Genomic DNA, 25,771 nt, shown 5'->3' on the forward strand with positions numbered 1-25,771 from the left:
GTCAGTTGAGTGGGTTGGAGCTGTAAGTTCAGATCCTCATATAGATCATGGCTATCAGCCCTTCCCTATCTCACCCCGTTCCTGGTGCACAGTAAGTGATTAACTGATTCATCTATTATATTAACTATAAGCCGAGGGGGACCAGGAGAGTGTGGATGATTCCCTGTGATCCCTCCCTTTCTGGAAACTGGAAAAGTCCCTTTCAGAGCAGTTCCTCCCAGAAGTGAGCGTGTCCCATGGCAAGGAAGGGAACCGGCAGCCTTGACCGTGCAAATGACTGTTCATTTCACCAGGCAGAAATCACGCTGACCCGCAGAATTCCTGGCTGCCCCTGCGTTCCATTTTCATTCGCTGTCTTGGGGACCCCCCCACCCTGAGCCCTGCTGGGCCTCACCTGCTTGGCTGTGGCTTCTCATACATGGGCTTGGTCACGTGTGTCCTCCTCGGCCACCTCCGGGCTCCATCACACATTTTTGGAAGGACAGCTTGCTCCTGCTCTTGGACTCACTGAGCTCTCTCCTCTAAACAGATTCGGGAAGAGGACAAGAGCCCTCCACCGTCCTCGCCCCCTCCCCTTTTCTCTGTCATCCCAGGGGGCTTCATCAAGCAACTGGTCCGGGAGACCGAAAAAGAGGCCAAGGAAGCGAGGCAGAGGAAACGGTCAGCTCTCGCCTCTCCAGAACGGGAGGTAAGGGGTTCCCAAGAAGCGGGACCAGATGTCTTTCCATACCCATCATTCTGTCTTGGGAGCTTCCTCAGAGCCATTCTTCGGTCATCCTGCCTTTGCTCCTGCTATCCTGGCTTTGAGGCATGTCCTTTATTTAACCTGATCTACTGAGCTCTTATACATCCTTCAAAACCCAGCTCAAATAGCGCATCTCTGGGAAGTTCTCCTATTGCCTGCCTTCCTCTGAATCCCGCTGCACCTTCTATGCCTGTCTTAATTGTGGTTGGTTGGCACAGTACTTACTAGATTATATAAGTTATTTGACTAGGAATTCAGTCCCACATATGCCCACACCTGTCCGATGAACGACTTTGATGCGTTAGAGGGGTCCTCGAGCAGCTGAACCGTAGCAGCTGCTGAAATACCCCTGCCAAGTCTTTGTGGGGGAGGTCGATAGTGAGGACAGGCTCTGTTCCCACTCTTGCCTGACCTAAGGCATGAACGGGGGCCAAAGTTGACCCCAGCAGGCTGTTGTTAGGTTATGATGAAATACTACCATGTGCTGTTTATCACCAGACAATGCTTCTTTGCTGCTCATGGCTCATTTGATACCCTGTGCAGGGTGGGTGGGATTCTACCCATTTACTAGAGGTGGAGACTGAGGCCAAAAGAAGTCAAGTGACCAGATAGAGGCAGAGCAAGGGGGGGATCCTGTGTGTTTTCCTTTCTTACAAGATGCCTGGGAAGGGACCAGTCTGGCGAGTGAGGTGGCCGGGGTAGTGCCACAGAAAACTGGGGGGAAAGGGTTCCATGAGATTGTAAGCAGTCCTGGTGTCACTGTGAGCAAGTTAAGAGGCAGAGCTGAGCCATGGATGAGGACAAACTGTCACTGCTGGGCCTGGATGGAGACTCAGAGCCAAGATGCAGGATGGCTCTGAGCCTCAGCCCACAGCAGGTGGCTGGACCACGGGCCAAGATATTCCTGGGACTGGAGCAAGGGAGCCTCAGGACATGTTCCCACAAGGCAGCAAGCTCTGCTTGCTTCCTGCCAATTTAAGTTTCTTGTCCCAAACAATAAATAACTCGGGACACGCTCGCCTTGTCCCAGCACAACTGTTTCATTTGATCCTCACCTAGTCCTTGCAAGAAGCCGATAAGATCCATCCCATTTTGCAGGAATGGAAAACAAGGCTCGGGGAGGTGACCTGGTTCCCCTAAGGCTACCCAGCCAGCCAGGGACAGGGAGAGGCCGGAATGACACCGGACTGGAAAGTAACCCGTATTGAATGTTAAGGAGATCCAGATTCCTAGCTCTGGCCCTGCCACTTTTTGTGGTCCTGGCTCAACCCTTTCCCCTTTCTTGGCCTCAGTTGACTCATCTGTAAAAATGTGCTATGAGTTTCTTATTGGCCCCGGTGATTCTGGAGGTGCTGTTTCCTCTATATGCTAAGAAGGGTGCAGGGTGGGGGGACTAAAGACTTTGGTGACTTTGAAGATCCAAAGGAAGAGAACTCATGGGCCTATGGGGGTGGGGTGAGAGGAGGCTGGCACTGGCTATCTTGTTTGTCCCACCCCATGTTACTGTCTCCTCTGTGGTGGTTGGTTCAAAGTAAGGTACTGACTTACTTTTCAATATGGTGTAATGAAAAAGTAAGTAAGTACCTTACACAGTGGTGAGATTTGCCAAGTGCAGTCAATCCCTTTCCAAGGCTATGCCCTGCCTTGCCCCAGAAGGTCAGGAGGAGCCACTCGGCTGTGGACTCCAGACCCGTGATGCTGAGTTCCAGCTACACCTCATCATCACCCAGGGAGTCACAACCCAGGCCGACTCAATCAGACTCTCTGGGAATAAGGCCAAGGCATTACAGATCTTTTCAGTGTCCCAGGAGATTCCAGAGAGCCCTAGAGAGAAAAGGAAGGTTATCTAATATGCAGCAGTTGAGGGCACTGGCTTCAGAGTCAGAGAGAACTGGCTTTACGTTTCACCTTTGTAGCAGGGTCACTGTACCTCTTTGCATCTGTTTCTTAGCTTGTAGGATGGGGAGAAGTTCAGAATCTGCCCCAGTTGTTCCTTAGGAGGATTAAGTAGGAGATTGCATGATGGTGATACAGGGCTTATTGCAAGGAAGGTATAGATGATAGGTATTATTATTATCATCATTATTACGAAGATGAAGATAGAGACTTGCTGTGGCATTGCCCACCTGAAACAGGAGAGAGACACAAATAAAAGTCAGAATAAAATGCAGAAGGTGGCCGTGCTGTGACTGGTGTACTAGCATAGTGCTCTGGGACTTTGTGCAAGCTTGGAACAATTTGAAGTCTTCAGGCAAAGATGTGCAGCGGGGAGATAGAGATATTTGAGCTGGGTATAGAAGTGGACAAGTGAAGAGGGGACAGGACATTCCAGGCAGTAAGCTCAGCATAGGCAACCACCTGCAAGCAGGGAAGGGTCAGGTGGGAGAAGAAGCTTGTACAGTTCATACATGGGAACAGGTAGGGACAGCATGATCAGATTGGAGGCTGGGGTTCCTTGTTGAGGAGTTTGAACATCCAATGGTGATGCCAAATGATTTTCCTGTAAGTTGTAGGCAACTACCTGAATCTTTTGATCAGGTTTAAAATGACCGGCAGCAAACTGAAGGGACAGGCTGTGACAATGGCCCAGATGAGGAATAGCAGACATGGGTTTGGAAGAAGAGACACAGATGTGAAGCTTTGCAGGGTGGAATCAAGATGCTCCTGGGACTGGAATGAATGTAAGAGGAGGGCGAGAGTCCCAGATTCCCAGGCTTGGGTGTCTGTGAGGCTGTGCTAGCATTGTCCACGATGGAAGAACCCAGGCTGGGGATGGTGGTGAAGCAAGACATCAAGGTGGAACTTGCTTATGAGGTTGAGGTCTTTTTCTGCAGAGATGGAGGTACAGCTGGACCTGGGAGCTCTTCAGGCTACTGCCAGGCTGCTTTGAGGGTGAAGTTCTGAGCAAGGCTAAAATCACGAGGCAGTGAAGAGGTCTGGGAAGGGAGCAGGCAGTGAAAACCCCTTGGGTGTTATGCAGCCACAAATGTCCATGTCAGGCAAGAGCGGAGGACCCCAGGGGCAGAAACCAGGGTCCTCAGCTGCTATGGGGAGTGTGATATGGGGACCAGGGCAGTGGAAGTAGCAGCATCTCAGTGTGTTCCTCTCTCTAAGATCTCCAAAGAGCATTTCCACGTCTCATCCTGTAGAAGAGCTGAATGGTCAGATGGTATCTACCTGTACTAGGGAAAATCGAAGCCCAGAGAGAAGAGATGGTAGCCCAGATAGAGAGAGAGAGAGGAAGTCTAGCTGGAGAGTGTTGGAGCCAAGATGAGAACAGGTCCTCTAGTGAGAGGCTCTGGGTCCTTTCCCAGATCCCCTAGTGGCCCAGGAAGAATCCAGGCAGAAACAACAGTAGTAGCAGCAGCTACTGTTACTGCAGACACACTATGTTCTGGGCTTAGTTTCTATATATTATCACAAATTCTCACACCCACCCTGCAACGTAGGCTTTTATATCATCCTCATTTTATTGATTAAAAAACCGACTCAGAGAGCAGAAGTCATTTAACTAAGGTCACACAGCTACAGAGTGTCAGAGTCAGGAGTTGAACTTGGTTCTGTCGGGCTCCAGAGTCCACTCTCCTTCCATTCCATCACTTCAACTTTGAGGGGCTGGGCCAAGGTCTAGGGTGTTGGGCTTGGCCTTCCCTCTTGGATTCAGAGGTGCTGGAGCATCTGTGGAAGGATGAGTGGAGGCGTGAACAACTAAATGAATGAATGAAGACGTGAGTGAACAACAGAGCTGTCGGGTCAGCAAGCAGCTGTGCAGGCATGGTTGTGGTTTCTCTTCTAGACCCCAGAAATTCCCATCAGCCAACCCAACAGCAAGTCCAGCGGTGGCAGCAGACCTGGAAGCCAGCAGATCTCTCTGGAAAACCAGTCAAACTCTCCCGGGAGCTCGAACACTCTGGGCAAGGCGGGCGAGGGGGCCGGCAGCCCCGACCCTGAGCAGATGACCAGCATCAATGGTGAGAAGGCCCAGGAGCGGGGCTCCAGTGCGACACCAGCCAAAAAGAGCCTCCCCTTCAAGAGGGGCGTGAGGAGGGGCGATGTATTATTGATGGTGGCCAAGCTGGACCCGGACGCAGCCAAGCCAGAGAGGACTCATTCCCATGACACCCCCTCTTGCCAAACCCCATCCCCAGCCGCAGACTCTGGAAAGGAAAAGAAAGGGGAGATCTCTAGGACTCCTTGTGGCCCCCAGGCCGGCGCCGAGATCTTGGCCCCAAAAGCTGAGAAGACCAGGACTGGGGGTCTTGGGGACCCAGGCCAAGAAATGGTGGCACTGAAAAAAGGCGAAAAGGGTCAAAGCCTAGTGGGGAAGGCGGGTGGGGCCCCCAAGACCAAAGAGCTGAAAGAGGGTGAGTCCCAGGGCAAAGACAGCCAGGGGACCAGGCCCCCAGCCCAAGGGCCCGGCGAGGGGGTGCAGGCGGGGACAGCAGAGAAGGAGGGAGGGGAGCCCACAAACACGGTGGAGAAGGGGGATGTGTCCAAGGACGTAGGGAGTGAAGGGAAGCACGTTGGGCCCCAAATTCCGGGCAGAAAGTGGGGAGGTTTCCTGGGAAGAAGGAGTAAGTGGGATGGTCCCCAGAATAAGGACAAAGGAGAGGTGCTCTCGAGCAAGGGAGGGAAGACAGGTGAGCCTCAGACCCAGACGGAGAAGGCAAGCCAAGGGCAGGGCAGCTCGGGGGGTGATCTGAGAATGGGAGAGAAAGCAGGTGAGCTCCGGAGCTCAGTGGGGAGGGCAGGAGAGTCCCGGGATAAGGAAGAAAAGACGGGGCAACCCCAGGGTAAGTCTGGGGAGGCAGGGGAAGCTCCGAGTCAGATGAAGAAGGGCTGTGAAGCCCCAGACGAGGTGAGCAAGACGGTGGAGCCGCCGGCAGCTGCGGGGAAGGGAGGCTGGCCAGGAAGCCGTGGGCAGGAAGCAGAGGAGCCCTGCTCAAGAGCAGCCGACGGGGCTGGTGCCCTGGAGACGGAGCTGGAAGGACTCAGCCAGCCTCCTCTGGAGAAGGATGCAGAAAGGCCTCAGATACCAAAGGAGAAGCAAGACGGGCCGGCCCCACACGAGGCAGGCAAAGGAGGCCCCAGCAGAGACGGAGACCAGGTGAGGGGCTGTGGCTCTGGGAGTGGGGAGCGGCAGATGGGGTAGGAAAGATCTGCCCCCAGGGATGGACAGGGGGTGGGCAGGGAATTGGAGAGGGGTGGCTGGAACTGGGAGGCACCCAGAAGAGGTGATGGGCACTTCCTTCATGAGCGGAGATTTTGAGGTTTCCATTGCACCTGCCCTGGGGTGGAATTCCCCACAGAGTGAGGGAAGGTCCCCAAAATGTGAGGTGTCTCCTTATGGCTGACATGGTAGAGCTTGCTTATAATGTCACACGACAGCTCTCAAGCTTGGGATGGTATAAAGAGCAGATTGTTAAAAATGCAGATTCCTGGGGTCAGCCAAGGAGTCTCTCGTTAGAAAGGCCAGGCGTGGGGCCCAGGAATCTGCATTTAAATAAGCACCCTCCCTCTCTCGTTCTCCCCGGGGGCGGAGGCAGGGGATTCTGATTCAGATGGCGGCAGACCACACTGTGAGAAACCCCCATGTAAGGTGGAAGGTGGGTAGTGGTGTCATTAGCTGGTTTAATTTATGTCATCTTTGTCCTCAGGCTCCTGAGGACAGATGGTATGAGGCAGAGAAAGTCTGGCTGGCTCAGAAGGACGGATTTACCCTTGGTAAGTAGGGGCGTTAGTACCTTTGGAGGGCGCCCCTGCTGCTGCCAATATTATGTTCCAGGTCCTGAGTACACTTTGGGGGTAGGGAGGGGAGAGGAGCAGTGCAGACCGTCTTTCAAAGGCATTTGTGTCTTGATAATGTGTTATTTACCTGTAACTCATTGTTTACTTACAATGAGTTATTTACTGGAGCTCATTTGTGCACCAAGCATGCTCGCTTCCTATGGTGTTCTTTGAGGAGCGCAGTCTGGTACAAGCGGGCCGATAGATTTGATCTCGTGAGCCTACTTTTGTCGATGGGTTGTGGCTGATCGCTGCGCTCTACTGAGAAGTGATTCGGAGTCCCAGTCCAAACGCGGCTGGGAGGAGGATTGATTAGTGATGTCTGCCACGGGCACTGGATGGGGAGAGGGCAGCTTGTATGCCATCACCTGCCATTCCAGGTCTGTGTGTGAGATAGCTCAGTGTACCCAACTATCTGGGTGCCTACTCTGTGCCTGGCACTGTGCCAGCTGGTAAAAGCCTAAGGTGAGTCAGACTTAGTCTGGACTTACGGGATTTGGGGTCATAACTTAGAAAGCTCCATGCAAACAGACCCCAAATGGAGAAGATGCAGCCTCTTTCTGACCTGTCCTAAGGCTCCTCCCAAGCTTGCCGGCCCCGCTCAGAGCCTCTTTTATCTCCCCTCCCCCTCCTCTTTCCCCTCTTCCCCTCCCACCCGCTCTTCCCTTCCCTCCCCCTCCCCTTCCACCTTCTCTCTCTGGGATGCCAGCGACGGTCCTAAAGCCAGATGAGGGAACAGCAGACCCGCCAGCAGGAAGGGTGAGACTTTGCATCGATGCTGACAAAACCATCACTGAGGTGGATGAGGAGCATGTCCACAGGGTGAGCCCCCTGTCCTGCCGCCCCCCCACCCAGTTCCACACCCTCCTTCCCCACCCCTGCAAGAGGTTTCCCTGTACCTGACTACAAATACCATTTTGGCTTGATGCCCTGGAGGGAGTTATAGTGAAGCACCCCACTGAACTCATTGCTCTACTGGAGGGACACTGTTAGGGGGTCATTCACTCTGTCCTGTGATTTCCCTTAATGAGGACACATCAAGGGACATGTTTGTCAGGTCTTGGTACTGGGAGTTCCTCTGATAGACCCAAGAAAATGACAGCTTTTTATTTTATAACTATTGGAAATAATACTACAGAGCATGTTTCTGTTTTCACTCTGGTTGCCAGGGAACTCAGAGCCAAATTTGCTGCTCACCATTAAGCATAGCCTAGATTCTAACAGCCTATATTTTGACATCAAACTTTCTTTCAGCTTTGCTCTTTAAAGTGCTTTGAATACCTTTTTGTTGTGCACCATAAATCCTTTTCAGGACAAGTCACAGTGTAATGATAGAAAAAAAAAAAAGTTCTGTCGTGCCCTTTCCAGCCCTCACAGCCTGCTGACTTAGAAGGGGTTCATCTCCTCGTTCGTCCGCAGTCCTTCCTGCTCCTCCCCTGCCCACCTCAGGCTTCCTCTCCTGCGCTGGGAGTTTACAGAGGCTCAGTGGCCTTGCAAGAAAGGCTGATCCATGAGAGGGCTCAAGCTTGGCCCAAATCCCTGAGCACTAGGTTCAGAAAAGTCCCTGGAGCTGGAGGGAAGGATAGGATGCCTCTTAGAATGGCTGTCTCCAGGCGCAGCTTCACATGCCCCTGGCTTCTGAGGGTTTGGGCGTTTCCTGGGCATCCATGCAGGATGGGCTACGAGACCCACGAGGTGGTGTGGTCGCTGGCCTCCACTCCTGGGTATTGCGGAGCGGACTCAGAGCTTCCGCATGAGACCCAGAAGAGGAAGCGACTCAGGAAGTGCTTTGAACGTTGTCAAGTCTGTCTTGGGAGCGTCTCCCCTCATGGTGCCCTGGGGGCTAGAGCACAGCGAAGAGGGGGTGGCTGGCAGTCTTCCAGGGAAGGAGAAGGGGTGGCCGTGCTTTCCTCGCGGGGCTTCACCGCTTCCCGTCCAGAGTCCCTGTGCTCTGTTCTGGTCTCCGGCACATGGCTCTCAAGAGAAGGGCTGTGTGTGTGTGTGTGTGTGTGTGTGTGTGTGTGTGGTTGTGTCTGTGTGTCTGTGTGTATGTGTGTATATGTGTCCGTGTGTGTGTGTGTGTGTATGTTTATGGGTGTGTGTGTATATACACGTGTGTACGTGTATGTGGTATATCAGTGTGTATGCGTGTGCGGGTGTACGGTTGGATGTGTCTGAATATGTGCATGTGTGTGTATGTGTGTGAATGTGTGTGTGTCAATGTGTGTGTATGTGTGTGTGGTGTGTGTATGAGTGTGTGTGGGTGTGAGTATATGTCTGAATGTGTATGTGTGCATGTGTATGTGAATGTATAAGTGTGTGTGTGGTTGTGTCAGTATGTGTATGTGTGTATATGTGTCCGTGTGTATGTGTGTGTGTTTATGGGTATGTGTGTATGTACACGTGTGTACGTGTATGTGTGGTGTATCAGTGTGTATGCGTGTGCGGGTGTACGGTTGGATGTGTCTGAATATGTGCATGTGTATGTGTGTGAATGTGTGTGTATGTGTGTGTATGTGAGTGTATGTGTGTGAATGTGTGTATATGTATGTGTGTGTGGTATGTGTATGTGTGTGGGTGTGAGTATATGTGTGAATGTGTATGTGTGCATGTGTATGTGAATGTATAAGTGTGAGAGTGTGTGGTTGTGTCAGTGTGTGTGTGTGTGTGTGTATATGTGTCCGTGTGTATGTGTGTGTGTATGTTTATGGGTTTGTGTGTATGTGTATGTGTATGTGTGGTATATCAGTGTGTATGCATGTGCGGGTGTATGGTTGGATGTGTCTGAATATGTGCATGTGTATGTGTGTGAATGTGTGTGTATGTGTGTGTATGTGAGTGTGTGTGTATGTGTGTGAGTGTATGTGTGTGAATGTGTGTATATGTATGTGTGTGGTGTATGAGTGTGTGTGGGTGTGAGTATATGTCTGAATGTGTATGTGTGCATGTGTATGTGAATGTATATGTTTGAGTGTGTGTGTGTGTATGTGTGTGTCTGAGAGTGTGTGCTTGTGTGTGTGTTAGGGGCCCAGGAGACCTGAGGAGACGCTCTGTGATGATTTCGCAGGCCAACCCCCCTGAGCTGGACCGGGCCGAGGACCTTGCCTCTCTCATCAGTGTCAACGAATCCAGTGTCCTGAACACGCTTCTGCAGCGCCACAGGGCTCAGCTGCCGCACACGTGCACGGGGCCTGATCTGATCGTCCTCCAGCCCCGGGGGCCCTCGGTGCCCTCCGCAGGGAAGGTGAGGTGGGACCATGGGCCGCAGGGTTGGGGGGCTGAGGGCAGGAGGGGCTGGGGGATCCCTCTGCATCTGAGGTGGCAGCAGAACTGGTAGAGCCCCCAGTCCACCTCTCTGCAAGCAGCACCCTTCTCGTGGCACTGTGGGTATCCTGCGGTGTGGACCGTGAGAGTCCCCCGTTCCCTGGGGTTGGCAGGAGGGGCGGAGATCAATCGTCATTAGGACAGAAACCGCAGCATTAAATATGACAAGAATAACGAAAGAAAATACTGAATGAGTATGAATACCACCAGACCCTACTTCATGCACCTTCGCGTATTAACTCGGCTCATTCTCACAGATGCAGCTGAAAACGCAGGTGCTGTTACTAGCCCATTTTACAGATGGGAAAGAGCCGGCCGGGCCAGGCGCAGGCTAAAGCTCTCAGGACGGGCAAGCAGGGGAGCCGGGAGAACACCCAGGGCCCCGCGCTCCTGCGTGCTCTCCACCCCGTGCTGGACCCCCGGGAGTCCCGAGCACCCACATCAACGGGGAAGCCGGAGCCTCAATGGTGCTGGAGTTTTTTGTCCCTCGCACGTGTGCAAGAGCAAAGGCAATCTTTCAGCGCCACCGTGTGGACACAGCGGCGTCCCTGGAGCGCAGCCCCTCCGTTCATTCAGTCCACAGCGATAGAGGGTCTCCTGCAGGGCCCAGCCCAGACAGCAGGAAAGATGCCGGGGCGAGCAAGCCTGCCCTCGTGGGGCTGCTGTTCTAGGGAGAAAAGACAGGCCATCAACAAATGAGGTGGGAGAGGTTGGAAGAAGCCGGAACAGAGCTGCGTGGCTTCTCAGGATGATGAGTCTGGCTTTTTTTTTTTTTTTTCTCTGAAAGGGATGGCAGCTGCTGGGGATTTTTCTTTCTTTTTTTAATGAACCGGGCAGCCTCCCGAGGCAGAGTCGGCTTCGAGAGAGTCCCTACTGGGGTTGTTAGCAGAGCAGTGACGTGTGTGTCTTAGGTCGTAAAAGGATGGGAAGAGGCCTGGTGGAGGCAGGGAGGCCGGCCGGAGGTCAGACGTCTCACCTGGGCGCTCTTCGGGGAACTCATTGGGAAGTCCCAAGCCCTAGGACACCGGGTGTCTAGGAAAGATCATGATGCCCCTTCCGGTTTCCATGGTCTGCTCTGCCTGTCGGGGATGAGAACCCACTCTTGCCCTCTGGAGCCCCGTGGGACAAACCCATCCCTGGTCCCTGAACAATGCTAAATCCATTAAAGGGGCTATAAGGGGAGACAGTGGTCCTGTTCCCCCTCTCTCCAAGATTGTTCTCCTCCAGAGTGCCCCACGCCACCCCGTCCCTCACTCCCCGGGCCTCTCCCGCACAGCTGTCCGTGCTCAAGGGCCTGGGAGGACCGCAGAAGCTCTGGGTGGGCCAAAGGTTGGCACGTGCCCTCTCCCCTCCTTGTGGAGTGCCTAGGCTTGTGTTACTGCAGCCCAAGGCCTCTGAGCTGTCCAGATGGCCTAGCGACTCCTCTGGCTCCCTGGAAATCGCTGGAAGAAACGTTTTTATAGGCCCGTCACTCACCATCCCGGACTGAGGCGTCAGAACTTAGGCAAAAGCGCTAAAACGTGCAGACATTGCTACACACCCTGAAGGTAGATCCCCCTACCTGCCTTCCTCGCCCTGGGATGGGGTCCAGCGCTGACTGGTCCCCACCCTTCCCTCGACCCTTCCAGCCTCCCACACTCAAACCCCCCACCACCGCCTGTCCTTAGGCCGGATCAACCTCTGATTCCCCACGTGGCCACCAGGTGGCAGCACAGGTCTGCGGTGAGGCCGAGACCACCCGGAGGATGGGCTGGTGGGGACCGGGCGGCACTGGCGGGGGGGGGCTCTCTCACTGCGGGGCTAGCCCCCACCAGGCGGCTGGGGTCTGGGCGTGTGCCTGGGGGCGTGCAGGTCTCGGTGAATAAGAGCGTGAGTTTGAGCATGGGCGTGTCCCGGTGGGTAGAACTGGGCACCATCTCTGCGTACAGAGCCCTCAGCAATTGTGGTGTGACTGTGCCTTCAGGCACACGTGTGTGCATGCATGCAAGGGCACACACACGCAGATGCAAAGGCATGTGTGCACGCACGCACCCATGAGTGCCTTCAGGAACCTGGACGTGCAGAATTCTTCCTTCTCCCTCCAGGCAGTGGGCCTGAGTGGGCTGATGGACAGGACTGCCCATACCCTTGAACTTCAGTTTCTCCAGGCTGGGGGATGGCTCTAGGGCTCAGACCCCAGGACCCTCTGCCTGCCTTAAGCCCTAAGGCTGTGTCCAGGCAGTGTGGGGCCATGTCCCCCCTTTGCCTGCATTAGGGTCCTGCTGAGCCCTACATCTGCCACCAGGAGAGGGACTCATGACTGTTCCTCAGGGGCTTGGAGTGGGAAAGGCCAGCAGTGGACTGGGGACACCCCCTGCCCCAAGCTGGACATCCAGGCTGAGGGGAGGGCCATCGCATGGGGTTTGTGCCCTTCGCTTGGCCAAGGGTCTGCGCTAGGGAGGGCAGATGGGGCCTTGCCGGACCTAGCGGGGACCCTCAGCGTCCTGGGTTTTGGATACCCTCCTGCAGCACGGCCCACCCCTCTGTTCCTCCTGGTGCCCTCCCACTGACCTCACGTAGCCTCGTGCCCTCTTCCCGCTGCCAAGTCCAATGCCAAGTGTCTGGTCTCCTCTTTTTTTTTTTTTTTTTTTTTGAGACAGAGTTTCGCTCTTGTTACCCAGGCTGGAGTGCAATGGCGCGATCTCGGCTCACCGCAACCTCCGCCTCCCGGGTTCAGGCAATTCTTCTGCCTCAGCCTCCTGAGTAGCTGGGATTACAGGCACGTGCCACCATGCCCAGCTAATTTTTTGTATTTTTAGTAGAGACTGAGTTCCACCATGTTGACCAGGATGGTCTCGATCTGTCGACCTCGTGATCCACCCGCCTCGGCCTCCCAAAGTGCTGGGATTACAGGCTTGAGCCACCGCGCCTGGTCCTTGGTCTCCTCTTACTGAACTCATGAGCTCAGCAGCATTTCTCTCCCTCTTCCTGGAAACACACCCTTCCTCTGCTCCAGGACTCCGCGTTCCTGGTTTTGCTTCCAGCCCACTGGCCTCTGGGCCAGTCTTCCCTGTGCTCTCCCTGACCTCTCCCCGTCAGACTGCCCCATCCCCACACTCTTCCTCGGTGATCTCATTCAGGCGTGCGGCTTTCAAATGCCTCCCGTTCACTACAAATGCCTCCCGTTCACTACAATGGAATTCTTTCTTTTGTTGATCATCTCTCTGTTCCCAGCAGAAGGCAAGCTCCACCAAGCAGGGACTTCAGAAAAAAAATCAGGCTTATTGAGGTGTAATTTACATTACAGTTCAAGTCACCTTTTTAGTGTACAGTTCTGTGCGTTTTGGACAAAGGTGTGTAGTTGCGAAACTGTTTCTGCAATCAATTACACGACAGTTCCCATCACCCCCAAAAGTTCTCTGGGCCCCTCTGTGGTCAGCTCAGCCCCAAGCGCCACCCCTGGTAGCAGCTGATCTATTTTTATTTGTTCCTATAGTTTTACCTTCCCCCCTCCCCCCAAAAAATCCTATGAATGGCATTGTGCAGTATGTAACCTTTCAAACTGGCTTCTTCCAGGCAACGCAATACATTGGAGATTTCTCCGTGAGGTTTCATGGTTTCATTCATCCACAGTTTCTTCCTTTATTTTGTTTCATAGAGGCACTAGCATGCGTATTTGTTCATAGGGTGACCAGTTGTCCTGGTTTTCTGGGGACTAAAACATTTTCTGGGACATGAGACTTTCGTCGCTAAAACCAGGATGGGTGATTCTCCTAGTTCACCAGCTAAAGCATCTTTGCATTTTTCTAGGGTTTGGTGATTTTGAATAGACAGTCGATATAACCAATGACGCAGAGGGAATTTTTATGAACATACATTTCGATGTCTTTTTTTTTTTTTTTTTAGACGGAGTTTTGCTCTTGTTACCCAGGCTGGAGTGCAATGGCGCGATCTCGGCTCACCGCAACCTCTGCCTCCTGGGTTCAGGCAATTCTCCTGCCTCAGCCTCCTGAGTAGCTGGGATTACAGGCACGCGCCACCAGGCCCAGCTGATTTTTGGTATTTTTAGTAGAGATGGGGTTTCAACATGTTGACCAGGATGGTCTCGATTTCTTGACCTCGTGATCCACCCGCCTCGGCCTCCCAAAGTGCTGGGATTACATTGATTTCTTTTAAGTCAGTACGTGGAGAGGGGTGTGGGTTTATGTGATACGTGTGTATCTCACTGTAGAAGGAATTGTCAGGCTGTTTTCCACAGTGACGGTATCATTCACCATTCCCATCAGCATTGTATAAGAATTCCAGTAGCTCCTCATCGTCACTGAAACTTGGTAGTGACTGGCAAGTGTTTTTTTCAGCCATTGTCACAGGCGTGTAACGGTATCTGTTTGTGATTGGCTGGAATTGCGTTTATCCATTTTGTGTCACGCTGTGCCCGCGTGCCTTCGACATAGCAGACCCTCAGTGGACTATTTGAGGTACGAATGAATGGGTGAAGGAGATGGGGTTTCAGGTGTCACCTAAATCTCTTACGGCAAATATGTAGCACACATACCACTGACCCCTCCACGTGCTATTCCCTGTGTCCGTGGCAGACATCACTAATCGCAACGGATCATTATGCCATTTATCCAGCTGCCTCGTTTCAAGCAGATACTATTCGACGCTTTGAGTAACCAGTGAGATGAATCCCGTGGGCGAATGCAGCTGACATTTAAGCCTCTGACTAACTGAAGAGGTGACCTGGGCTCAGAAAACAGGCATGGGCGGTCCAAGGACACACAGTGAGCCCGGGGCGGGACTAGACACACAGGTGGGGCTCTTCCCACAGAGTAGGAAGGGAGGCAGGGACACAGTTCTGGATAAACCTGGGGTTGGGGGGGCACTGGCTCAGGATGCTCCCTAGGCACTGGCTGGGTGCGAAGGCTGATGATACCTGTGGTCTTCCCACAGGTGCCCAGGAACCGCCGGGATGGCCTGCCCGCTCACATTGGCTCCATGGCCCAGCGGGCATACTGGGCGCTGCTGAATCATTGGAGAGACCAGAGCATCGTGGCACTGGGCCGGAGTGGCGCTGGGAAGACCTCCTGCTGTGAGCAGGTCCTGGAGCACCTGGTGGGGATGGCAGGCAGCCTGGATGGCAGGGTCTCAGGTACGGCGGCCTCTAGGCGGCATGGAGAGTTGGGGCCAGGATGGAGAGGGTTGGAAGGGGACGCTGAGCTACTCTTTCTTATATTCATTCAGCTGGGCTTCACTGAGCACCAGATACGTGCACACCCCCGGCTTGCTGTTGAGTAGGGCTATCCCTGGGTCACTGAGACGCATTTGTTGAAATTAGAAGGAGGCACGCCTTCCTCAAGACATTGGCGGCCATTTGCAGAACAATCGTCATACGTTGATGTTGTTAGAAGCGGATACTTGACTGCCATATGCTGGGAAACCATCCTAATATCAGTACACAAGTCTAGGGTAGTGGGATGTGAATGATGCGCCCCCGGGATGTGACGTTTTTGGGCAGTGCACAACCTATTGAGCTGAACAGCTGACTCGACCAGTGGAGATAGGAGGGCAGAGTCTACATTCATGAGAAACTAATAGCCAGAGAGGAAACTGAAGCGTATGTACGTTCAAACCTTGAATGTTCTTCAAAAAGTGCTGGCAGAGCAGGCTAGGGAAGAAGCCCAGGGAGCGTAGAGGAGGGCGGGTCACCTGAGGTTGGCGGTTCGAGACCAGCCTGACCAACATGGAGAAATCTCGTCTCTACTAAAAATACAAAATTAGCTGGGTGTGGTGGCACATGCCTGTAATCCCTGTTACTTGGGAGGCAGAGGCAGGAGAATCACTTGATCCTGGGAGGCAAAGGTTGCGGTGAGCAGAGATTGTGCCATTGCACTCCAGCCTGGGCAACACGAGAGAAGCTCCATCTCAAAAAACAACAACAAGCCCATTCAAAAGTGAGTGAAGGATATGAACAGACACTTTACAAAAGAAGACATACAGGAGGCCAACAAACATATAAAAAAATGCTCCTCATCACTGGTCATCAGAGAAATGCCAATCAAAACCATATTGAGTTACCATCTCACGCCAGTTCGAATGGCGATCATTAAAAAATCTGGAGACAACGGATGCTGGAGAGGATGTGGAGAAATAGGAACACTTTTACACTGTTGGTGGGAGTGTAAATTAGTTCAACCACTGTGGAAGACAGTGTGGCGATTCCTTAAGGACCTAGAAATAGAAATTCCATGTGACCCAGCAATCCTATTACTGGGTATACATCCAAAGGATTATAAATCGTTCTACTACAAGGACACATGCACACGAATGTTCATTGCAGCACTGTTTACAAGAGCAAAGACCTGGAACCAACCCAAATGCCCATCGATGATAGACTGGACAGGGAAAATGTGGCACATAGACACCATGGAATATTATGCAGCCATCAAAAACGATGAGTTCGTGTCCTTCGTAGCGACATGGATGAACCTGGAAACTATCATTCTCAGCAAACTGACACAAGAGCGGAAAATCAAACACTGCATGTTCTCACTCACAGGCAGGTGTTGAACAATGAGAACACATGGACACAGGGAGGGGAGCATCACACACTGGGGTCTGTTGGGGGGAAATGGGGGAGGGATGGGGGGGTGGGGAGGTGGGGAGAGATAGCATGGGGAGAAATGCCAGATATAGGTGATGGGGAGGAAGGCAGCAAATCACGCTGCCATGTGTGTACCTATGCAACAATCTTGCATGTTCTTCACATGTACCCCCAAACCTAAAATTCAATAAAAACAACAACAACAACAACAACAACAACAACAACAACAGAAAACCTTTGGTCCTCATGACAGCCACACGAGGACTAAATTTAATTAATTAATTAATTAGCTAGTTAATTAATTTTCCGCAAATCAGGTAACCAGCAAAGGGCAGACCTCAATCTCTCTTAATCGCTGGGCTACACTGCTTCTCCACCAGGCTTATTGCCATGCTTTGCTGACCACCTACCCTACATCTGGCTCATGCTAGAAGCTGGAGAAGAGGCACAGCTCTCTCCGAATGTAGTGGTGCTGTGAGTTGTACGTGTCTGAGGGTGGAAGTCAGGTCAGACTGTCTCCAGGTGCTCAGCACAGGGCTTGCTGCATCGTAGGCACGCAATGAAGAGTAACGGGGAGATTCGAGGGCTTTGCAAGCCTGTTTCTAAGCTGTGGGGCAGGCCCCAGAATGTTATCATCCTCACCTCTTTCTAGGTTCTAGTAGGTCTGGGAAGCCCCAGGGCAGCCTCTGTTTCCCAGATTGCGCCTGGCCCTGGCCCCTTCTAGATGGAATCCTGCCTCCCGTACGCCAGGGCTGGCAGTACGGGGCCAGCGCAGCAGGCGGCGCTCGGCGAAATGCACGTGGTTTAGGGTTGGGTCGGGCGGGCAGGGGAGGGCGGGACACGCACAGGAAGCCCGCAGGGTGCTGAGGCAGGTGCCCTGGAAAAGGTGGGCCCGTGCGAGGTGGGAGTGGCAGCATCAGTGACGCTTGGCCCCGTGCCCCCAACAGTGGAGAAGGTCCGAGCCACCTTCACCCTCCTCCGGGCCTTCGGCTCGGTGTCCGTGGCCCACAGCCGCAGCGCCACCCGGTTCGCCATGGTGATGTCACTGGACTTCAACGCCACAGGCCGCATCACGGCTGCTCAGCTCCAGGTGAGGCCTCTGGGTGGACGAGCAGGGGAGCCCTTGGCCGCTGTGTCTCTAGCCTCGCACAGCAGAGCCCACGCCGCCCGCTGCGACTCTGGGATGTGTCTGAAATAGTCACGGTGGTGGCTCACACCTGTGATTCCAGCACTTTAGGAGGCCGAGGTGGGTGGATCACCTGAGGTCAGGGGATCGAGACCAGCCTGAGCAACATGGTAAAACCCTCTCTCTACTAAAATGCAAAAATTAGCTGGGCATGGTAGCAGGTCCCAGGAGGCTGAGGCAGAAGAATCACTTGAACCCAGGAGGGTGGAGGTTGCGGTGAGCCGAGATTGCGCCATTGCACTCCAGCCTGGGCAACAAGAGCAAAACTCCATCTCAAAAAAAAAAAAAAAAAAAAAAAGTCATAATAATGAAAACAAATAATGAAATGGCCATGGATCCCCTAGCTGGGGCCAGTGGCTTCCCACCTCACTCAGTGACCTGGAACATTCCCGTCTGGAGCAAGCCAGCCTGACTGTGCTTCGGACTCTCGCGGGGGATGAAATATTCATGAGCTGATACAGAATTCAGCCTCTCATTAGCCGGGTCTTAAAAGCGCAAGTTGAAATGAAACAGACACTCGCCAGCCTTCCGCAGCAGTCCGGGTGTGACGAACACGTGGTCTGTTCCTGCTCATCTCCAAAATCATCGGCACCCCTCCCCGTCTCCCTCAAACATTCTGTTTGAACATAAAGTAGGATTAGATTATTAGAAGGGTTGTTTGCACACGGAGCTGGCGTAATATCCAGACTCAAGGAAAACCCCTCCGTCCCAAAAAAGTCCCTTTTCTGCCCTGGCCCTGAAATCCTCCCCTTAATCACGATTCGGGTTAAGGTATTAAAGGCTTCTATTAAAAAAGGAATATGCTGGAGGGTGGCCTCGTTTGATTGTTAGTACCTCTGAGGCCTTAATTGGAATGAATCTATTGCGTTAGCTGGTTTCCTAGGTGGACTCTGAATCAGTGAGACGGAGGGTTGGGAGGTTTTGACTTGGAGGTTGCCAGCAAAAGCTGGACCTGAGAGGTTGCCTCAAAGAGTGGATCAGAGTGGGGCACCCTGACGGGGCTTCTGGGTGGCTGGGCGCCAGGCACGAGCAGATGTTCCCAAAGTGCTGACGGGGTGCTCGTCCTGTCTCCCTGCAGACAATGCTTTTGGAGAAGAGCCGCGGGGCCCGGCAGCCGGAAGGGGAAAGTAACTTCCAGGTTTTCTCCCAGATGCTGGCTGGATTGGACCTGGATCTCAGGTGAGCACTTGTGGCAGGTAGAGACAGCCGAGGGCACTGTCACAAAGGGCACCTGTTCTTTGAGGGTCCAGCCTTAGCTTCTGCCCAGCACTGAGAGGTCGCGGGACCCAGGGAATAGGAACATGGCCTCCGATTCCAGCTGCCTGGGTACGCACAGCTCACACGCAGGATTACCTTGTTCACATGTCACATGTCATCCACTCTGAGCCTCAGTTTCTTCCTTTGTAATGTGGAAACAACACCTTGCCTAGATCTTATGGGATTAAGTGAGATGATACATATAGGATTAAGTGAGATAACATACATTCAGCTCTTTATAAATGCTGGGAGTGGAGGCTGTCTGCTGTGACAGGGGTATGTCAACACTGGCCCTGACCGCGGTGTGGGAAGAGGGAGAGGGACAGCAGACCCCCCATGTCTTCCAGAAGTTTCTAATCTTTCGTGGGAGCTTTGGGTGTATGGTAGGGTGTGCCTACATGAGGTGCCTCAGGACAGACCTGGAGCTGAGTGGAGCCGTGAGCTGGGTAGGCATGCAAGCCTCATCTTGGAGGGCTTCCCGGAGGAGGTGGCCCAAAAAGCCATCTCTGCCCTTCCCCAGATCTACAGGGCATCCTTAGGCACGGAGCTCACGTGGCTTCCTCTCCCAGAGCCTTGGTTTCCCCCTCTGTTGGATGGATGCATGGTCCTCGTGAAGCTCCAGGGAGAGGAAGAACTAGGTTTTCCCACGTGAGGGGTGGTCATTGTGGTCGCTCTGTTCTAACCCCCACCTTGTTTGTTCCCCAGCCTTCCCTCTGCATCTGAAGGGCAGCCTCAACCTGTCCCGGGCGTCCCGGGAACTCCCGGTTTTCAGAGTGATAGTAACTGAGCAGCAGGGAAGCTTCTAGAAGGTCTTGAGACTCTGTAGAAGGACTTGGAGTAGGGTGGTATAGCAGAGTGACAAGGACCGGAAACTCCAGGACAAGGCTGTGTGAATTTGCACGCTGGCTTCTCCACTCATTGGCTGTGTGACCTTGAGCTCGCGGCTTCCTCTCTCTGAGCCTGACTTTTCTTATCTACAAAATAGCTGTGACTATATCACAGTGTTCTGTGTGGTGAGGGTTAAAAAAGGTACAGTAAGGGGCCGGGCGCAGTGGTTTACACCTGGAATCCCAGCACTTTGGGAGGCCGAGGCGGGTGGATCACGAGGTCAAGAGATCGAGACCATCCTGGTCAACATGGTGAAACCCCGTCTCTACTAAAAATACAAAAAGTTAGCTGGGCATGGTGGCGCGTGCCTGTAATCCCAGCTACTCAGGAGGCTGAGGCAGGAGAATCGCCTGAACCCAGGAGGCGGAGGTTGCGGTGAGCCGAGATCGCGCCATTGCACTCCAGCCTGGGTAACAAGAGCGAAACTCCGTCTCAAACAAAACAAAACAAAACAAAACAAAAAAAAACAAAAGGAACAGTAGATAGTCCTTAAAATAGTGCCGGGACCTAGCGAATGCTTTGTGTTTGTTGGAGATTTGAGAGGAGTTGGTCTGCCTTGAGACCCCCCACAGGCCCTGACGAGGTCATCCAAAGAAATGACTTTGGGTTCAGAAGGACGTGGATCGGATCCACGTGGCTTTGCCCCACGGGGGCTTCTCTGACCCTTGGTTTCTCCTTCTGTAAAATGGGTTCCTACGAGCGCCAACCCTGGAGGCATTTAAATGAGATAGATGTGGAGGCAGCAGGCGCCATGTGCGGTGCGTAGTGAAGGTGTGATGTGGGTGCAGCCTGAACGTAGGTGTTTGAGCCCCACTTTCAGCCCCACGCCCTTCCATCTGGGGGCCTCCATTTTCTCACCTCTCAGAACACTGAGGGACACACACGTCACCCCTGTTCCGGTTCTGGAGCCCCACACTGGGGCTCTGTCATCTGTATCCCATGGGTGGGGCGTGGCTCTGGGGATAGAAGCATTCCCTGCTGGGGTGGGGGGATTCAGGGGCTTCTCCTGGGGTGGGCCCAGGAAGGGTGAGCGCCACTGCAGATGGCCGAGGGTGCGGCCTCCACTCCAGCGGGGCCCAGGCCAGGGGCCCTCCGTGCTGGTGGCGTCCTTACTGAGTCTGGCAGCCTTCGAAGCCGGGCCGAAGCTGCCTCCGAGAGGAGGGGATCGTCCAGATGAGTTTCAGGGACCCCAAGAGAGTAGAGGGCTTGGAGCAACTCAGACCCCTCAGCGAGTCATAGTCATTCTGAAGGCTCCTTGGTGACCCCCCGGTTACCTCCCTTTCTCTACCTCTGCTGCTGCCAACCTGGTCCCTCACCCCCATGGAGCCTTCTGAAGGTCGAAAATTGGTTCCCACTGTGCAAATGTTCTTTCTCCCGTGCACTCATTTGGCAAACTCCTATTCATCCTTCAAAACCCTACTCGAAATCCCTTCCTTAGAGGAACACTGCCCTACTCTTACTCCTCAGTTTCTCCTTTATACCATTTTGGTATCTGGTGTGTGCTTCTGGCTCCAGCACCTGCCATGCTGGGTGTGCAGGTCTCCCTTCCTCACCAGGTGGACTGGGAGATCTTTGCATCAGGGGCCCTGTCATCCTTCTTTCTGCCTTCCCAGTACCTAGCACAGGGCTTGGCCTTAGCACCGGGTAGATGCTTCTTAATTACTTGTCAGATTGAATTTCCAGTGACCGGAAGAGAGTATGAGGAAAACACAGAGCCACTTACTCCATGCCAGCCCGGCAGTGTGAGGTTATGTACAATATCTCATTTAATCCTGCGAGGCAAGTGGCGTAGGGGGCCCATTTTACAGATAAGGAAAAGTGAGTTGCAGAGAAGAGAATTACCTTGTCCGCTGTATGGCAGCACGGGGGTTGAACTTGAAGCCTCTCTGGTGAGAGTCTTTCAAAGTCACGAGGCAGAGAGGGGTGTGGGGTCTATAGAGAATCCAGGGAGAGGACACTGAAGACCCCAGAACCAGACAAGCTGGCCGGAGACTGATGAGTCGGCCCGACTTTCCAGGAACCAATTTAAACCCGCATGGGGACTGGGGACCCTAGGCTGGGCTCTACAATGCTTTTGTGAGTAGAGAGTGTGATTTGAGGGGACAAGGGGCGTCGCCATGCCCACCCCCACTTTGGCGTGCATTCCTCAAGCCTGCAAAAGTCCATCTGCAGGTCTCATTCTCAAGGAACCTGCGGTTTGAACACCAGAAGGAGCCTTAAACATCGCGTTGGTTCATAAAGTGCAGATTGAGGCCGGTAGAGGCGCCCGTGGCAGGCTGGCGCGGAGGGAGGGCTGCAGGGGTCCATGGACCGCAGTTCGGCTCCTGGCTGCGTGCTGGCTAGCTGTGACATCTGGGGCAGTACTCACCCTCAGGGCTTCTGTTCTGTCCACTGCAAAATGGAAATCCCGTTTGTACCCATGGAGTGCGGCTGTCTTGAGTCATCTTAGAACGCAGCGTGCAGCAAGGACTCATTCGCGTTGACCGTTTCATATGTTACCCTTGAGTGAGCGCGCCCAGCTGATGAGAAGTTCTGGGGTCAGTCCCTGCCCTCTTGATTTTCCTCTACGACTCTTTCTTCTGGGATTTCCTGGCTTTTGGGAAGCGCCAAGTGAGGGCTATGAGGGAGGAATATTTGGGAGATCGAAGATGTCGCAGGGCGGAGTTAGCAGGGCCAAGGCCAGGGACAGCCACTGGGGTGCATGGGCAGTGGCGTAGAGCCTCACACTGATGCCCACCTGCCCTGCCAAGCCCGGTGTGGACAGTGCACCCTGACTCCTGGTTCCTTCTGTGCTTCCAGGACGGAGCTGAACCTGCACCACGTGGCAGACAGCAGCTCCTTTGGCATGGGCGTGTGGTCCAAGGTAAGGAGGAAGTCCTTTGGGGTGGGATGTGGGGCTGTGTCCCTGGGGCCAGATGGGAGGGTGATGCGGAGCCCCCCTGCAACTTGTCTCCTTTGAGACCGGGGTTCATAGCCGGCAAGGGTTGGTCACGTGGGAGAGTCGGGGGCTGCCTTTGTAGGGTCTGAGCTTACTGGGGAGAGGAGACGTAGACAAAGACAGAAACCAGAGGCAGGACATGTCTAGGTAGGTAGCCCCAGCCCTGACCTTGACCTCCCTTGATGTCCGTCTGTTCTTCAGTAAAATAATGATAGTAGCAGTATCTGCCTCATAGGGTTGTTGTGGGGGTGAAATGAAATGGTGCATAACGTGTTAGAACAGGGCTTGGCCTGAAGTGTGCTCTTTGTAAACGCCGCTGGTGGTTAACCTGGGTAGATGCGCCCAGCGGTGGTTTTCTTCACCGCAACCTCCACCTCCTGGGTTCAAGCAAGTCTCCTGCCTCAGCCTCCGGAGAAGCTGGGACTACAGGCGCACACCACCATGCCCGGCTGCTTTTTTTTTTGTATTTTTAGTAGAGATGGGGTTTCACCATGTTGGCCAGGATGCTCTCGATCTCCTGACCTCGTGATTTCCACCCGCCTCGGCCTCCCAAAGTGCTGGGGTCACAGGAGTGAGCCACTGTGCCCGGCTCAGCGATGGTTTTCTAACGAATGTAGTCTGTGAGTGGGGCTGAGAGTTCGGCATTTCATTGCTTAAAGAAGCGGATGATTCACTGGTTTGATATTTTATTTTTCAGTTATTTTATTGTTTTCTTTCCTCTCTCCCAAATACCTTCACCACCACCTGTGTTGGGCCTGTGTTGAGTGCTAGGTGTGTGGTCTTCCTCCATGAATTTTCATTTTAGCAGAAACACAGACTTAGAAATTAATGCAATCACGTGAAATAAGAATATGTCAGAGGTTGCACAAAATGCTGCGGGCACCACAGGGTAGCTGATAGAGTGATTTGGCCTTTGCCAGGGAAGACTTCTTAGCCAAGGGAACATTCGGCCTGGGTTTTGTAGGATGAATAGGAGTTCACCAGATAGAGGGAAGTAGATAATTTCTACTCCAAAGCCTCTTTTCAAACATATATGCCTGGGAAACAAATAGTGCTTGAATAATTGGATATCCTGGTGCCACACACACACAAAAAAATTTCACACGACATACTAAAATTAACAAAATTGAATCACAGATCTAATTGTAAAACTTCAAACCACAAAATTGCTAGAAGAAAGGTAAGAAAAATCTCTGTAACCCTGATTCAGGCAAAGATTTCTTAAATGAGACACCAAAATCCTAGTCCATAAGAGAACAAATTAACTTTATCAAAAGGAACAGCATCTGCTCTTTGAAAGCCACTATTGTTATGAAAAAGCGAAGCACAGAATGGGAGAAAATATTTGCAAATCACTTACTGATAAAGGATTTTTAGCTAGAATATAAAAGTAATCCTCAAAACTCATAACAAGAAACAACAAAAAAGATGGCCGAAAGATGGAACATACAAAAAAAACTGTAAATGGATCACAACTAAGCACATGAAAATATGCTCAACGTCCTCGGTCATTATAGCAATTCCGCCTTCTCCCATCTTTCTTGCCTATTAAACTCTCTACTCCTTAAAAAAAAAAAAAAAAAAGAAAAAAAGAAAAAGAAAAGAAATTCAGCTGGGCACCGTGGCTCATGCCCGTAATCCCAGCACTTTGGGAGGCTGAGGCTGGCAGATTACCTGAGGTGAGGAGTTCGAGACCAGCCTGGCCAACATGGCGAAACCCCGTCTATTAAAAGTACGAAAAATTAGCCGGGAGTGCTGGCATACGCCTGTAGTTCCAGCTATCAGGAGGCTGAGGCAGCAGAATTGCTTGAACCCGGGAGGCGGAGGTTACAGTGAGCGGAGATCGCGCCACTCACTCCAGCCTGGGAGACAGAAACACTCTGTGTCGAAACAGCAACAACAACAAAAATGAAAGCTTTTAAGCGCATGCACACACACACACACACACACACACACACACACACACACTCTCTTAGATGTTGCTGAGTATTATCCGCAGAGTATGTAATTGAGTAGCTCTAGGTGAGGCCTGAGAATGTGCATTTCTCACAAGCTCCCAGGCAATGCTGAAGCTGCCGGTCCAGGAACCCTGCTTTGAGAACCACAATTGTAGAGTCTGTTTCTGCCCTGGGTAAGGCGATGGGTCTGCCCCGTCTTTGATAATCTGCTTGTCACCGTATATGTATGTCCCAAATATTGCATGGGCAAGCCCGGAGAGTTGGGGCCATATCAGAGAGTCTGCCTGGAAGAGGTGACCAAGAGCTGGCCATGAGAATGAGCATGAAATTTCTTTCATTCTCAAAACTCATACAGGAAACAAGCTGGAATGAACGTGAAATTAGACAGGTGCAGTGAGGCTGGCATTCTTGCTAAAGCAAATATTGGGGGGGGGGCATCCTCTTTACTCAGCAGCGTGTTCTTTTTTGATACCCTTTTCCCCATGATTTGGGGTCATTAGGAGCCCAGGCCTTGACCTTGAAGGCAAGAGATGAGGAATTATCTCAGTACTGATTTTTAAAATTCATTTAATGAGCTTTGGCTAAATGTATCCATTGGAATCAGCAAAAGAATTGTTTGTTTTCCTGTTGTTTTTGAGAAGGGAAAAGGCCCCAGCTGAGCCCCTCTGAGCTGTCCCCAGCCTGACCTGTTTGTCAGGCGTCTGCTTAAAGCCATTGGTCACAGCGTGAATTCCTGTCAAAGGAGCATTTGAAGTGGTTTGCTTTTTTCCCCTGTATTTCTGTGGGGCGTTTTTTTTAGACCAATTGATTTGTGGGAACTGGTAGGGTGTTTCTTTGTTCTTTCTCTGTTAACTGGCTGGTATCAAGAGAATGTTTCCTCTGTTCTTTCAGAAGAAAAATTAAGTTTGAACATTCATTGGTCTTTGATACAAGCCTGGGCTAGTTACTGGGGTTGGGCAGGCCACGGACAGCCTCCTTAAGGAAATCTGGTGAGCAGGACATGCCCCCCAAGAACGGGAGTTGCTAAACCCCCAGGGCTGTCAGACTGAGCAAATCATACAGGACACCCAGTTAAATCTGAATTTCAGATAAACATTAAACAATG

General features: G+C 52.6%; 1 protein-coding gene across 3 annotated transcripts in view; it reads left to right on the forward strand.

The window, feature by feature from the left end:
• Positions 1-25,771, forward strand: part of MYO18B (myosin XVIIIB) — a 286,207-nt gene that overhangs the window by 17,514 nt on the left and 242,922 nt on the right. For all 3 annotated transcript variants that reach the window (XM_074390993.1, XM_074390995.1, XM_074390994.1), the window contains exons 3-11: positions 528-688; positions 4,542-5,852; positions 6,403-6,469; positions 7,242-7,354; positions 9,600-9,776; positions 14,789-14,987; positions 17,387-17,529; positions 18,704-18,804; positions 22,570-22,633. In XM_074390993.1, the coding sequence (XP_074247094.1) occupies positions 528-688; positions 4,542-5,852; positions 6,403-6,469; positions 7,242-7,354; positions 9,600-9,776; positions 14,789-14,987; positions 17,387-17,529; positions 18,704-18,804; positions 22,570-22,633 (2,336 nt within the window). The remainder of the gene's footprint in view (positions 1-527; positions 689-4,541; positions 5,853-6,402; positions 6,470-7,241; positions 7,355-9,599; positions 9,777-14,788; positions 14,988-17,386; positions 17,530-18,703; positions 18,805-22,569; positions 22,634-25,771) is intronic.

Source organism: Saimiri boliviensis, chromosome 21 (genome assembly GCF_048565385.1).
Source record: "Saimiri boliviensis isolate mSaiBol1 chromosome 21, mSaiBol1.pri, whole genome shotgun sequence".
NCBI lineage: Eukaryota > Metazoa > Chordata > Mammalia > Primates > Cebidae > Saimiri > Saimiri boliviensis.